General features: G+C 42.0%; 1 protein-coding gene across 1 annotated transcript in view; it reads right to left on the bottom strand.

Annotated features, from left to right (window-relative positions):
- Positions 1-269: 269 nt before the first annotated feature.
- HEATR6 (HEAT repeat containing 6) overlaps positions 270-15,508 on the bottom strand; it is a 33,064-nt gene continuing 17,825 nt past the window's right edge. Inside the window, exons 10-20 of the mRNA XM_004434844.3 lie at positions 15,297-15,503; positions 14,778-14,877; positions 12,341-12,696; positions 11,410-11,532; positions 10,957-11,043; positions 8,057-8,191; positions 7,165-7,287; positions 6,314-6,438; positions 5,372-5,468; positions 4,123-4,327; positions 270-2,413 (exon numbers count right to left, since the gene is read on the bottom strand). Of these exons, the coding sequence (XP_004434901.2) occupies positions 1,845-2,413; positions 4,123-4,327; positions 5,372-5,468; positions 6,314-6,438; positions 7,165-7,287; positions 8,057-8,191; positions 10,957-11,043; positions 11,410-11,532; positions 12,341-12,696; positions 14,778-14,877; positions 15,297-15,503 (2,127 nt within the window). The 3' untranslated portion in view covers positions 270-1,844. The remainder of the gene's footprint in view (positions 2,414-4,122; positions 4,328-5,371; positions 5,469-6,313; positions 6,439-7,164; positions 7,288-8,056; positions 8,192-10,956; positions 11,044-11,409; positions 11,533-12,340; positions 12,697-14,777; positions 14,878-15,296; positions 15,504-15,508) is intronic.

Raw genomic sequence — 15,508 nt, 5'->3', positions numbered from 1 at the left:
AACTCTTTATTATTGTCTGTGTGGCTTCCTTTCACGATGGCAGCTTTACTGAGGCACCAGCCCAGGTGTCCGAGAGGAGACCCTGCCCCTCCTGTACACCCAGAAGGCCACAGTGACAAGAGACTCAGCACCCCATGAGGACAGAAGCCAGCCATACCCCAGACTCATGGAATTTCTACTGGAATTTCTAGCAGTGCTTACCCTTGGTCCTTCCCTGCATACAAACATTAGCAGCTGCTTTCAGGGACCTGGAAACCTTTACAGAAGCGAAAGGTTTAAAAAGAAAAATTTTATTCAAGATAAGCAATGGATAAGAATACATCATCAAATGAAACCATTTGAAGTCATTTCACAAATATTTTATCAAGAAACCCACCAGTAAAAGCCCAAAGAGCCAGTAATAAGCTATATATGCCACATTTTCAATTTTATGCAAATAACTAGTAAACAAGCTGCTACTAAGACTGTCTTCCTTCAACAGAAGCAATGCCAAGATTCTTCATACGGTTACTACAGGTTCAACTCAGTCCCCAGGCCTCTATAACAATTCGTGTCCCAAATCATCTCCAGAGAAAAGCAAGTTTAGAGAATGTTCTATGTGGGTGTTTTTATGACGCCTGTGGTCTAATTCTTTAGAAACTGGTACTCTACCAACGGAAAACAGAGCCTTCAGTTACCTGAGCACTATTCCCAGTCTCTGCCTAGACAGTATTTTCTGAGCAACCAACAACATATTACAGGGAAAAGAGGAACTTAAGGGCAGAGGAGAAAAACTGAGGACATATGCCTTTAAATATGTATTTTAAGCTAAATAACAATAAATAATATATCACCAAAACCCTTTCTATATATCTTGACTCTTACTTATCCCACATCAAATATAAGTGTGGAATAATTTTAATAGATGCTTTTACTATCTCTAAATTCCTCACTGAAATCAATTCCAATAAGTTGGTGGTGGTGAAGAGAGGAATGTAAAATTTCAATGTAAATAATTCTTCAGTGAGAAATTCCTTTTATAACTGCTTGGACATTATCAAAATATAATTTAAAAACCTCTCTTTGTAACCATCTAAATCAAATAATCCTTTTTTAAGGCACAAATTCAAAGGCAACCACCAACCATAAATTTGGCATTTGGGACTGCGATCTCCTAAAGGGCATTAGGAAACTTAGATAGAAGTTGCTGTTATGGCCAGGGGGAGATGGGCACGGGCATAGGCTACAGGCCCCTGCGCGCCAGGACTCAACTCTGGTTGCTGGGCTGTGGGGAGGCGTGGGGGGCCAAGGGGGCTGCCAGGGCTGGCACTTGGGGAGCTCAGCACAGCAGCTATTTACCAACCGTTTTACTATGGTAGCAACCAATGCCGCTGTCCCAGTGCAAACTGGGACATCAGCTCTGCTTACAGCTTTCTATAAACGCAACTCGATGGAAACAGCAGATTACGGGCACACTATTTTTCATTAGTTTATTATAAAAGAAAAACAATTCCCACAGACATAATACACAACATTCTAATTCCTCAATCCTTTTGCCTTTTTTTTTTAATCTACTGAGACTAAACACCCTTCACAACCCCTCCCCAGTCTGCTCAGCTCACACTACAACCCAACTCCGTGGCTCCTGGTTGCACAGAGGTTCCAACAACCCGGACCATGGTCACTGCAGTGGAACTACTCTCTAAAGTGGTTGAGCCCTTTGATAAAACTTAAATAGCTGCTAACTCATTCTAAATAAACAGCGGATGGATTGTTTCTGCCCCTAAGATTAAATCCCACATATCTGATGCTCAGACTCAGGTCTTCCTATTACCACTTGACACCTGGAAAGTATGGTGGAATATTCACCGATTTGTTAGTCCTAGGAGTGCTACTTGTGATCCAGAGTCAAAATAAATGGTCAGGATTTCTTCTAAAAAGTCCATGATGGCCCTTTTGGCTGTATCGCCAGCCAGTGCCTGGACACTGCTTATGTGCTCCAGGGCCGTTCTGACCATCTGGTCTCTTTCCTGTGGGCTGTGGGGTGCTCCAGTGTCGTCTCCCACTGCTCCTGATTTTAGAAACTGTAGGATATAGGACTGGATCATGTCCCCATTCAGTTCAAGGGTGTCTTTGAGGGATGGCAGGTCTGAGGTGCTGGCCAAGCTCAAGAGGTGAATCAGAGCCTGGCAGATTTGGGTCCGCAGGCTGGCACAGTACTTGAATTCCAAAAAGTCTGTGGTGTCTTCGCTCTTCTGTAGGGCAGTGACTAATGCGTTCCAGATCTCAGCATACTGGTCAACAGACCCATAATGCTCTCTCTTGCCCGGAATGGAAAGGGCAGTGGCAGATCTGATGCGCACTTTGAAGTTCTTGCACGATGTCACAACCGATGTCAGGGCGTTGTAGGCCTGGGAGGTCCAGGGGGCTGTTCCTAGAAAAAATCCACAGTCATTCAAACAAATGAAGGCTTAGACACAAGCAGAGGGAGACAGAGAGGGGCAGAAGGAAACACACACATTAGTGCTCAAGAGGGAAAAATCTTATGTTTTCATTTAATTCTCACAATAATCCTATCAAATCAGGATGGTGAGGGACTCACTGCGGGATCCTAAGGAAACAGCTGAGTACTCATTCCCAAACCTCCCTCTTTCCCTAGACAAGCCTGCTGCATGCTCAGGGCCTCTGCTACCCTAAATAGGACTCTGGGGAATTTGAAAGAAGATTCTTCTCTGGGAGGAGGCTGTCCTGAGAGGGTAATCCTTGGTGGGAGGAGCACGGACTGAATTGCAGCCCCACCTTCCTCTCTGTTGGGTGCTTCTGAGCAGTGCGTAAACTGCACAACTGTATGCCCAGCGCTATTCATGCTGGCAAACAAATATTTCCTCACCCAGATTAGCATCTAGACCCTACTCTGGCCATAGCATGTCATGCATTTTATTGCAAAGAAAAGGAAAATACTGTCTAGGCAGTGACTGGGGAACAGAGTACTCAGATTAGCTGAAAGCTCAATTTCCTGATTCTGAGATGATGCCCGGATTTCTGTCTTCTCTCCCTTCCTGTTGGCCCCAGGAAATCAGCCTGCTTTCCTTCTCGTCAGAGCTACCACTACCCACTACCCACTCCATTTTGAGGGTTCTTATACCTCAAGATGGGCAGCAGAATAGAATGCACCTTCCCTAACTCTCCCAGCCCCTACCAACTCTTTGTTGATTCCGAAGACAGGAAGGAAGACACCCACCTCAATGAGTGCCAACCCCAAAGGTCACCTTAGGCTACTTCCTCAGTGGAAAAAGCCCTGAGGCTACTTCTCCGCCAGCTCCCGGCTGACTGGTCTGTGTGGATGCTCTTGACAATAAAGGAGAGCAGAGCCAGATTCCTGCATGCTCTGCTGGTCCAGAATGATTTTTTTTCCCTCCAGGAGCACATCCTTATGTTTCAAATCTTGTCATAGAGACAAATGTATAAGGCAAATGCTGGCAATTAAAGTGAATGGGATTTGGGGGCTATGATCCATATACACTTAGGCAGCTATCAGCCAGTGATGACATATCAAGGTGCATGGCATGGCACACTACTCAGAGGCAGATGCGCTCCTTACACGCAGCATTCCACTTCAGTACCAAGGGCTTGTATAGGATTTCCAATTGGTACCCTCCTTCTCTCATGCCAGTTTTTTCCTTTATTTTTTTCCTGATTGTTAAAACAATATATACTCATTGTAGAAAATTTAGAAAATGAAAGCATAAAAAAAATCCTCCTACTCATCCCATCCAGAGGCAACCAGTGTTGATAATTAGGCCAATTTCCTTGCAGTCTTTTTTCTACCTATTTATTGAGATCATACTGTAGAAACATATGTCATATCCTGTTTTAGTTTGCTTAACATCAGAAGTATTTTGTCACATTATCAAAAACTTTTTGTAAACATAATTTTAAATGGCAACAAAATATCCCATTGAATATATATATACACACCATGATGTCTCTCACCATTCCCCTACACTTGGGTGTTCACTATGTTTCCATTTTGTCTAATAGTGTGATAAATAATACTGTGACAAACGTCTTTAATAACAATGTAGACTGGTGTGTGCTGTCCAAAGAGGCCCTCCACCTGAGAGAAGAGGGAAACTTCCTTACCTAACGGAAGAGCAGGATTTTTAAACACATTTCCCAGCGCATAACAAGCATTCCATCGGACTTTCATGGCAGCCTCAATGAGAACAGTAGAAATTAGGGCCTGGATAGACTCCTCAATGATTTCAGCAAATCTGGGCTTCTGTATATGAGATGGCTGCAGAAAATGAAGCAAATTTCCAAGGGCCCGGACTGCATTGCTTTTCACCTAGAATAAAATGTAAAAACATTAGAAATCTGTTTTGCCAAAGAGATGTTTCAGAAAGTATAATTTCAGCTTTAAAAAACCTGGGAAGTCCTAGACATCCTAAAGCAAGAGAGCTAATAAAAAAACGCAGCCTGTAAAGGTGCAAGTCCTCGGAGCTCTGCAAGGTCTCGTGTGGCTAACATTCTGAGCCATCAGAGAGGTGAGGTGCTACAGAGCTCCTCGCGATGGTTTCTGTAGTGTTAGACTGGACTTCAGAGAGGTCTCTCTTCACTGTTTTAGAGAGAAGGCCCGGGGCAATAGGACACTGCTGGTTTGCAGCAAGGTGAAGAGAAGCAGGTTTCATAATTTCAGTCCAGTACTTTTCTGCTAGAGTCTCAACCTTTGCAGCATTAATAGAATCATCTGGGGAGCTTTCTTTTTTAAAAAAAATTCCTATCCCCTATCCCCAGAAATTCTGATTGAATTAGTCTGAGGTAGGGTTTCCCAGGTTTTCAGAACCACTGTACTAAGTTAAGCACTTGGTACAGGTCAGGTACTGTGCTAGGTGCTTTAACATAAGGCCTCTCAGAATCCAATGAGGTATACGTAATGACTTCCATGTTATAGAGGAGGAAGCTGACCTTCAGAGAAGTTAAACAATGCACCAAAGGTCACCCAGCTTCTAAAGGGCAAGCCAGGATTCAAACCATGTCTGCTTGACCCTAAAGCCCAGGTCCATGCTTTTTAAACTTACGAGTGTAACAGGGAATAATCAAAGCCAAGCTGCTCCTCTTTCTGACTTGTCAATTCTACTGAAGATTTTTTGAAAAATATAACTTAATATTAGAACAAATATGGACACATCATGGAGTATTACAAATGACACGGATATTTTTCATGAGACGGGAGATGGGAAAGGAACTGTACAAGTGTGGAGAGGGCCACCCTACACCCCCGCCCTGAGTACACTCTCCATCTCCTTTGAACAGGGACAAATTTGGTGGGATAAAACTATAATACGCTAAGTATCTAACTGACAAATACTGGGTTTTGCTGTCCGTCTACCTTGTCTTTATCCTTGGATGCTTCTATGGCTGATCGCAACATCTTCAAGAGCAGCAGACCAGAGAACTCTTCCTGGAAACTTGGGTCTGGTGTTTCCCTATTCCACCCAAAGCAGGCAAAACATGTTAAAAGGTAAAACCCATTTAAACATATATATATACACAAATACATTCACTTAGTATAACTATAAAAAGTTCAGGAAAACAGCTCCACAAGTCTGTTCAGATAATATCAAGAACTTACAGTCTATACCTTTTGACCTAGTAGGTCCACATCTGGGAATGTAACCAAAAGGAATATCTCAAAATGGAGATTTCATGGACAAAAATGTTCACTGCATATAAAAATCTAAAACAATATAAATGTCCAAAATAGAGGAATGGTTAAGTGATTATCATATAGTGATGACTGTGTAATAATAACTAACAATTTATAAAAGTCAGTAGAAGTCAGGAGAATGCTTATACAAGTTATACGTTAGAGTTAAGCAACAAAAAAGCAAGACACTTGTGTATGAATAACAACAGTTGCCTCTGGGGAGGGGAACTAGGGGATTAAGGTAGGAGAAAGCCTTTACATTGAATACCCCTTTGTTTGAATTTTTTTTTTTACCTTGAATAGATTACTTAAAAAATACAAATACTATATTTAAAAGGTATTAAATGACTATACTTAAATGACTAAGGTTCTGGATTTCTACTTTTATATTTCCCACATTTTTTATAACGTGGATATAATACTTACAACAGCATACAGTATTTTTTATACATATATATTAAGAACAGCTTACTGATCTTCTTATTTGAAGTAATATAGAACAAAACAAAGCATGAAGATTGACTAGACAATATAGGAGAATTACTGCTAGTTCTTGGGATCAAAGATATCCTCTTGGGACCTCAGCCTCAGAAGTGACCAGGGGAAACGAGCTGAGACACCTACATGTTGACAATCAGAGTGTCTGTCAGGTTGCCCAGGGACCAGGCTGCTTTGGCCCGGACGTTCAGAGACTTGTCTTGAAGTGACATCAATATTGCATTTGCTGTGTCTGCAACAAATATGACATCCTGTAAGATAAACAAAACAACACACTGTAGTTACTTTAGTTCACACTGCTACCTTGGAAATCCTGAAATTTATTTTCAGATAAAAGCTATAAGCCTTTACCACAAATTTCTATCTGGAAATCAAAATTCATTTACTTAGTCAATTTACTATTCTTCTTATATGTTACAATTTGGATACTCGTTAAGATCCCAGGGGAAGGTCCCCCATGATTTTGGTATGTACCATGCACACCTGAGGAGCCTATAGAGCCTGCTCTTGCAAACACCTTAGAACCCGGCCTGTGACAGTTATCTGTGAATTCTGGGCTTGGACTGATTTCCCCCTCAGGAGACGATGCTGACAATGAAGTACATTTATAAAACACCTCCTATTCACTTACACACTCCTCAGTGAGATAAACATGACAAGTAAGAGTGAAGGAGAAATTTATTTCCTTCTTAGTAAAAACTCTCTCAGCTTTCTAAATTCTTACTATTACATGGTAATGTCTTGTTTCATTTTTTTTCAATTATCCATTAATTTAAACATTTACTGGGCATCTAGGGTCCTAGGCAGTGTGCTAAGTAACTAAAAATAAATGAACTACAGGCATGACTATATTTTAGTAGCAATTAAGGAAACCAGATTACAGAGCAATTTAATTTCCTTTACTGTCCAATCCTACAGCTTGACAGCCACCAGGGACTCTCAGAGAGGCACACAAGAGCTCTGAGGGCCACCCTGACCTGTCTGAGACAGGGAAAAAGCACGTAGACTCCCAGGGCCCGTGAGGTCGCAGCTTTCACTAAACGATTCTTGCTGTCGTTCAGCCCAAGCAGCAGCGTGATGCACAGGATCTGCCTGTCACTCTGCAACGAGAAAGGTTGGCAAGGAAAAGGGAGAATGAAATAACTCTGAGCCACCGTCTTCGCCAAGCGACTGTGACATGTCATGTGTTTGAGTCCATACTCAGGAGGTGAACACATCCGGGACCTTGAGGCCCCGTGTAGAGGGCAGAGGTTCTCTGCTCAGATCCAGTTATTGTCTGAGGAGCACCTGGTTCAGGGGACACACAGCGTCTGGGATCACATTTAACCTTCACCACTGTGTGAAGCAGGTCATTTTATTCTACTTGATTAAAGCTGCCTTCTTGATAAAAGCTAATGAGAACAGATGCAAATGCCATTGAGGACTGAAAGAGACGAGCAGTTTGAAGACCACATGTGCTGGGCACCTGCTAAGTATTCTCACAGACTTCATGTTATTACTCACAGCGTTCCCATTTTATAGATGATAAAACTCAGTTTTAGAGAAGATAATCAAAGAGCTAGAAAGTGGAAGAGCCAGGATTTAAACCTAGGTTCTTCTAACTTTTGGGTTTGAAATCTCTCTGACTTCAAAGCCTCTGCTACGCCCCCTTCTACCACCTGCCTTCTAAGCACAGGGAGGAAAAGCTCTCTGAAGACACGGAGGTTGTAAGTTTCCCCACTGCTCTCACCCAACACTCAGGTAGAATAAGCACCTTTTCCTCAGAGATGATGGTGAATACTGGTTCAAAATGAAAAAGAATCAAAATCAAACTCAAGCTCTGATGCTCAGGGGCATCATTTAAGGATGAGAAAATGCCCCTAAGGTTACCGGCAGATTGCTGAAAGCTTCCGGCAAGATGGAAGACAGGGCATCACAGGCGCTCGCCTGGAGAGTCGGGTGCTCTGAATTCTGCAGGGCTCTGGGTAAAGGTCCGTTCAGCATCATAGTCCAGAACATCACCACCTGGAACAGGGGCACAATTAAAACCACAGCCCAAGAGACAACAGTGGAACCAACTGATGCTAAGCCTACCAGAAGTGACCATGGTAATGAAACCTTTTTCCTTAAAGTAGTGGCTTTTTGTAAATGCTTTCACTGGTTCTACTTCCATAGAGGTGAAAAGAAATTTAGAAAACAACTAATTGAATCCTTCCATTTTATCGATTAGGAAACTACAGTCTGCTCCAGTTAAGCAGCAATAGCTATAATAATGAGGAGGGGGATGAAGATGATGATAGTAACAGCAGTAGTAGTAGCAGCTAAGGTTTTTCAGAGAGCTTATCACATACCAGGCACTGTTCTAAGTGCTTTACACATATCAACTCATTTTAGTCCTCAGCACAACTAAATGAAATGTATATCATTACCTCCATTTTCACACAAGGAAACTGAGGCACGAAGAGATAATGTGACTTGCTAGTGGGCAGCAGAGCTGGACTAGAATCCAGATCGACCAACACTCAGTTAGGGCTCTTTCAACCTGATTCCTCATGGGCACAGGGATCAGGGTCCCAGAGCAGCCCAGAGGCTGTGTGTTAGAGTCCAAAGCGCACGGGATCCAGAGGCAGAGCTGGGGCTGAGTCCTTCAGCTGTCTCTCTGACCTTGGGTGACTCACTGAACCTGTCTAAGCTTTGGTTCCTCTTCAGTAAAACAGGACAAAGACATCTACTTGGCAGAGTTTCTGTGATAATAAATTGTAATACTGTATGTAAAGTTCCTAGCACAGTGACTGGTGCACGGTGCAGACTCTTAAATTGGGCAGTAGGCTCTGCTTTAAGCACTTTGAAGAAGCCCCTTAAGGTAGGCATCTGAAGAGTACCTTTAACACGTTCCTTGCCATGCTTTATAAAAACCCTTGGATTTCAAGTCCATTTGCAAATCTGTCTGGGGTTTTGGTGTCTTCACTTTCTGCTTCCTGGATTTAGTCCTGAGTTGTGCCATGTATCCCATGCACCAGTTCTGTCCTCCCTACAATTCCAGCTCCTGGAAACCCAGTCTGGGTCCTCCCTGCCCCAATCCAGAAGGTGGACAGGTGTGGTTGCCAGCCTCCAAGATGGTCCACAATGATTCTCGCCTCCTGATGTTTAGGAGGCGGCGCCCCCCCACACTGACTAGGGCTGACCTGTGTAACTAATAGGATGTTGTGGAAACGACAGTGTGAAACTTCTGAAGCTGGGTCATAAACACCCCGCAGCTCTGTCTTGCTCTCTCTCTCGATTCACTTGCTGTGGGGGAAGCCAGCTGCCATGTCACGAGAACACTCCAGCAGCCCTCTGGAGAGGTCCTCATCGGGAGGAACTGAGTGCGACCTGCTGCCAATGGCCAGCACTAACTTGCTGGGTATGAGAGTGAGCCAGCGTGGAAGAAGAGCCTCCAATCCCCGTCAAGTGTGGTTGACTGCAACCTCATGAGCAACTTGAGCCAGAACCACCCAGCTAAGCTGCTCTCAATTCCTGACCCACAGAAAATATATGAGAATAAATGTGTGGTGTTTTAAGCTGCTAAGTGGTTAGGATAATTTATTACTCAACAACAGATAGGTAATACAGAAAGCATATCCCTTTTTTGATGAAACAACACCCGAGTGTGAATAGCTACCAGTCTTGCCTAAAGTCACTTGATGAACAACAGCAGAAGTTTGGATTCAAACCCAGGTCTGTGATAGCAAAGCTCAACTCATCTCCCTGCAAATGGTGACATTTCAGCTTTAGTGGCAGTCTACGGAAGGGACTAGGGCTAGACATTCTTAATTCACTGCAAGGATGATGGAAATTGTGAAGGGAAAAGAATAGGGAGGATGAAGAGGGCAAAGGGTGAAAACATCACTAATGTTGAGTTGATTTTGCTTTTGGCACTAAGTAGAGCCTTCTTTAGTGAGGTCACATGTTCTTCTTCCAAAGAACTGGCACAGCGTGAGGGCAACAGAAACAACCTAAGATCACAGGAATTTAATAGGAATCATGTGGCAATGAGGGAGGGAAGGGGATTAACATTCATTGAGCTACTACTATTTGTCAGTATCTTTACATTTCATTCAGTCTTACAATAGCCCTATGAGTTATGAATTTTTATTTCTCCTTACAACAAAGAAACTATGCTTATAATCACATCCATTAAGTGGTGATCCCTAGATTTTTTTTTTTTTTTTGTGAGGAAGATCAGCCCTGAGCTAACATCCATGCCAACCCTCCTCTTTTTGCTGAGGAAGACTGGCCCTGAGCTAACATCCATGCCGATCCTCCTCCACTTTATGTGGGACGCCGCCACAGCATGGCCTGACAAGCAGTGCGTGGGTGCTCGCCTGGGATCTGAACCCGGGCCGCCAGCAGCAGAGCGCGTGCACTTAACCGCTACGCCACGGGGCTGGCCCCAATGATCCCTAGATTTGATCTCATGCCTTCTGATTCCAAATCCTTGGCTGTTCCCACCATCCCACCTGCCCTACTTGGGCAGGCTGAGTAACCAAACTAGGTTTTATGCAAAAGAAATATTGGTCTTTCCATTGCTGACTGTCTGTTACACATATTCCTACCACGTACTGAACTGCAAATAAACTGAAATGCAAATAATACTTATTTACGCAAGTATCCTGTCATTCTAGATTATAAACCATAATTTTTGACACTGGAAGAAACCATATTGTCTACTCCACTTTATCACTGAGCCTCAAAATAAAAGTGACTGAAGCACTAAGAAACGAGAAAACTATGAATTAACATTTACTTACCAAGGTGACTGGCACTCTCTGATCAGGTGCTATGTTGGAATCACGTCTATACTGTTGTATTAAGCCTGTACCCACTTCTTCCAGAAGCTGCCAAGATAAAAGAAACAGATTATCAAAGCAGAGTATCAGAACTATGGAGGAGGTAAAAAAACCACTTCCGTCTGGAGAGTATCTCAAATCAAGAGGAAAAATAATTTCCAGCTAGTTTTTGTTTTTTTCTCAGTAACACCTATGTCAGAGGCATTCTTTCCAGGAGCAAAATCACCAGTTATATATTGTTAATTTATTACCAAATCAGTTCTTTGGGTTTATATGTAGATCCAAAAATAGAGAAATGTATGACTTCCCTGCCTAAAACCTCTCAAAGAAACCTCAGAATTGATGGGCAGGCAGCAGAGGGAAGAGTATAAAGGGAAGAGAAGAAAAAAGCAGGCGGCTTTTAATGAAAACTACCTTTGCTCCATGAAGCTGAATGGACGGATCTGCTTCCCCCATGCACCTGCAAATCACCTCCCCAAGCTCCATCAAGTAGAGCCGAGCCATTGAGAAGTAGCCTCTTGCCAGATGAGCCAACACCTGCAACGAGAACAGAGGATTAACCCCAAGACCTGAACGCGGGGCTGCAATATCCAGAAAGTGTTTCAGTGTTTCAGAAATCACGCACACTTAACAAGCGGCTGAAATCTGATGCTGAATGAAATGAAAAACAACCATAATCTTTCTTTTATGACTGAAATCAATTAACTATATCATATTATTTTATGGTGCTTTCTAATTTATGAAATGTGTTTCGTTAAGATTATCAATACTATCTCCTTTAAGCTTAGGAAGAATTTTTTGAGTAGATATTAATTGAATATTTCAGCTGAAGAAAATAAGGCTGAAAAAGTGAAAGGTTAAAGAGGTTAAAGGACATGTGTAATATTAACCAGACAATCAGCAGCAAACCCCAGGACCAAACCCATGTCTTAGATCGTATTTGAGTACAGAAAAAGCAAATATGTTCATCTAGGGTTGTTTGCTTCCTTTGAAGGAGCAATTATTTTGTCTGTAACCAAAGAGAAGTTTACAGAGAATTAAACATTTATTTAAGTTGCAGAAATCAAAGATTAACTGTACAATTCTTTCAGAATTACTATGTAATCTAGTATACCCACCTGTCATCTAATAAAGGAAGGAACCTGACATTTTACAACCAAGCTCCCCCCTCACCGAAACAAAACAGCAGCAAACAAAGCACTCAAACCTTAAAATACAGCTCCCACTAACACCGCTGACACGTGGCTGGGTTTTACATTATTGTCATAGCCTCACTCCTCACAATCACCCTATGAAGGAAGAATGATTACTGCCATTTCAGAAATGAGGAAATGAAACCTCCTACCTGTAAGGCCTCCAGTCGCATGGGGGATGGTTCATAGGTGCTTCCTGCCGCAGAGGCAGCATCGCTACCTGAACAGGAATCCTCCTTGGGCAGTACAACAATGGAAATGCAAAGTCGAATGAGCCAGCAGGGCTCTGAAGACCCCTTAGGGGAGCTAACTGATGCTTCTTCCAGAAAGGGTCCTGAGGTGCCTTTCTTCCACCAATCAGGAGGGCTGAGGTGAGGAGTCGCTGAATTGCTATTGCTGAGTCCAGAAGAACAGGGCTGTTGTAAAAGTAGCTGGACTTCAGGTAAAGGTGCATGAGTGGACACTATGGCTCCCAAGAGAGTGAGACTTGACACTCGAACATTAACGTCTGTCAAAGGAAACAATAAGAATCTATCACCATGGGAACAGCTATCGTAAGGAACATCATTATTCCTGCAGGCAATTAAGAATTATGGCATCCTTGTTTAACGTGAATCTAATTAAACCTCCAGACCTAACTTCCAGTTTATAGGAAATACATGGGACACAAATACAAGTTAAACAACACGATAAAGAAACAATTCGACATATTGAGAATGTGAGACATTCTATAAGACTTCTGGGTTAGACTCTTTCAAAAATCAGTATGGTGAAAGGAAAAAAAAAAGGGTGGGGAGACTACTCTAGATTAAAAAAGACTAAAGAGACATAATAACTAAATGCAATGCATGAACCTTGAATGAACCCAGGTTTTTTAATTTTATTATTTATTTATTTATTTTATTTTATTTTTTTTGTGAGGAAGATCAGCCCGGAGCTAACATCCATGCCCATCTTCCTCCACTTTATATGGGACGCTGCCACAGCATGGTTTGACAAGCGGTGTGTCGGTGCGTGTCCGGAATCTGAACCTGTGAAACTTGGGGCAATGAAGTGGAGCGCGCACACTTAACTGCTGCGCTACTGGGCCAGCCCCCCAGGATTTTTTAAAAAACCTATAAAAGACTTTTTGGGACATATGGGGAAATTTGAAGATGGACTAGACATTAGACAATATTATGGAGTCAATGTAATTTTTTTAGGTGCAAGAATAGTATTGTGTTTTTTAGGAGATTGTCTATTCTTAGGAGATGCATGCTGAGGTATTTAGGGTGAAATATCATGTCTGTAATTTACTTTCAAATGGTTCAAGGGAAAAAGTCTATATAAATATCTATACATACACAAAAATATACACATATACACACACACATATATGCATACATACGTACACAGATACATACATGTAGAAAGAGAGACAGAAAGCCAACATGACAAATGTTTACAACTGTTAAGTCTAGGCAGAGATATACAGTTGTTCACTGTACTATTCTTTCAAATTTTCTGTGGATTTGAACATTTTAATAAAAGTTGCTGAAGGACAAAGCCAGACACTTGAAAGGGACCTCTGAGACATGTCCACTCCCCTCAGTTTGCACATGGAGAAAAGCTGGTGCAGTGGAATGAGCAGGGGACTGAGCCAGATTTGGCTTGTTTTAATCTTACTTCTGCCACTAACATGACGAGAGACCTTAAGGCAAGATTTATCTTTCTGAGTCCCATTTCACACATTGGTGAAAGGAGTGAACTGGACTTAGTTTACACATCATTATCTCATTTAAGCCTCATTAAAATCTTATGAGGTAGGTATAATTCTTCCAGTTAGGAGGAAATTAGGGTTCAGAGAGGGCATGACTATGAGATGGCAGAAATAAGAGTGGGCTGCAGACCCCTGGACTGGCTCTGGGTTCAGTACCCTTCCCATGATGTTACAAAAAACATCCACACCTCCTCCAAATTCTAGAATTCTGACTGAAAAACTCAACTTGTCAGAATGCGGTCTGATCCTAAAGCTTGCAAACAAAAGAAAAACAAATGTTCTAAAAGCAAGTGTTTATAGCACATATACATTAGGTGTGGGGATAAGTCAGGAAATAAAAAATAAGACTCTGTACAGTCAGTGGGGATTTGAGGGTCTGGAATTTTATCCGAACTTCAGAGGAGATATTGTTAAAGAAGTTAGGTTTTATATTCCAGTTTTTCTTTCCAAAAAAGAGGACGATGTCTGTCTATCTGACTGTCCATCCATCCTCTACTTATGCCTAAAGGATATGACCTATTATAAACCAGAGGGGGACTCCTTGGTCTCGGCTCAATCCCAATTCTAAAGGAATACTCTGGGTACTGCACTGAAGCACTGAGGCATTAAACTTCACAATTAACTCTCCAGCTCACTTTCTTCCGATGGTGCCCAGTGGGGCTTCAGGAGTCAAAAGTGGGGTTCTAGCAGTAGTTGATGCCCCCGAAAACTTGAGAATAAGCAGAGATATCTTAGAGCTAATCTTAGAGCTACAAAAATGCTCTGAATTTTTTTTAATGAATAATCTAGATTTGATATAAAGAAGCAATCAGTTTTAAACAACCACCAACCTTTGTGGCGGAGATAAGGCTTTATCTGGTTCCAGACTTTGGTCAGCAGGCTGAGTTTCAGACGATTATAAGGTGAATTTGATACTAAATTCGCAAGGCACTGTGAAACACAAGAACAGCTCATCAATACGCCTGATTAAGCCATAGCACAGAGACAAAATTTTATAGCATTTAATTAAAAAAGAAAAGTCTTTACACTTATTTGAAAATCAGTCCCTTACTTTCTTGTCCTTTTTTGGGCGGGGGGTGGGGTGGGGCGGGAATAGCACTTATATTCTCATTGGTACAACTTAATACTAAAGATAAAGGAGTATTTTTAATAAATCATTTATTTGGACATACAGAGATTGTAGGTAAGATCACACAAGTAGGTACAGACTTCCAAATAGGACATCTTTAAGCAAAATTACTACTTAGTTATATTCTTAAGTCAAGTTACTTTTGGGCAATGTAAAACATTATACAAAATTGAAACAGAAAAACCCCCTCTGGAACCTACAGATAACTTGGCATATTTACCTTAATTATCTGAGTAAGGGTCTGTGAGGATGACTCAGCCACCAAAGCTAACAAGAGACATCTGTGCAGCTCTCGAATGCTGGAAGCAATCATCACAGAGAAGGGAGTAAAAGCCCTTCTGTGGTCACTGGTATCTTCAGCAACAGAAAGAAATTGTTTTGAGCCTTCCAAGATGGCCGATAAAACTTGCAGAGCACAGGCACGCGTCTGAA

The sequence above is a fragment of the Ceratotherium simum genome, chromosome 16, assembly GCF_057802395.1.
Source record: "Ceratotherium simum simum isolate JZ-2026a chromosome 16, ASM5780239v1, whole genome shotgun sequence".
NCBI classification, from domain to species: domain Eukaryota; kingdom Metazoa; phylum Chordata; class Mammalia; order Perissodactyla; family Rhinocerotidae; genus Ceratotherium; species Ceratotherium simum.
Note: the sequence above shows the minus strand (reverse complement) of the source record. Positions and strands in the feature narration are given on the sequence as shown.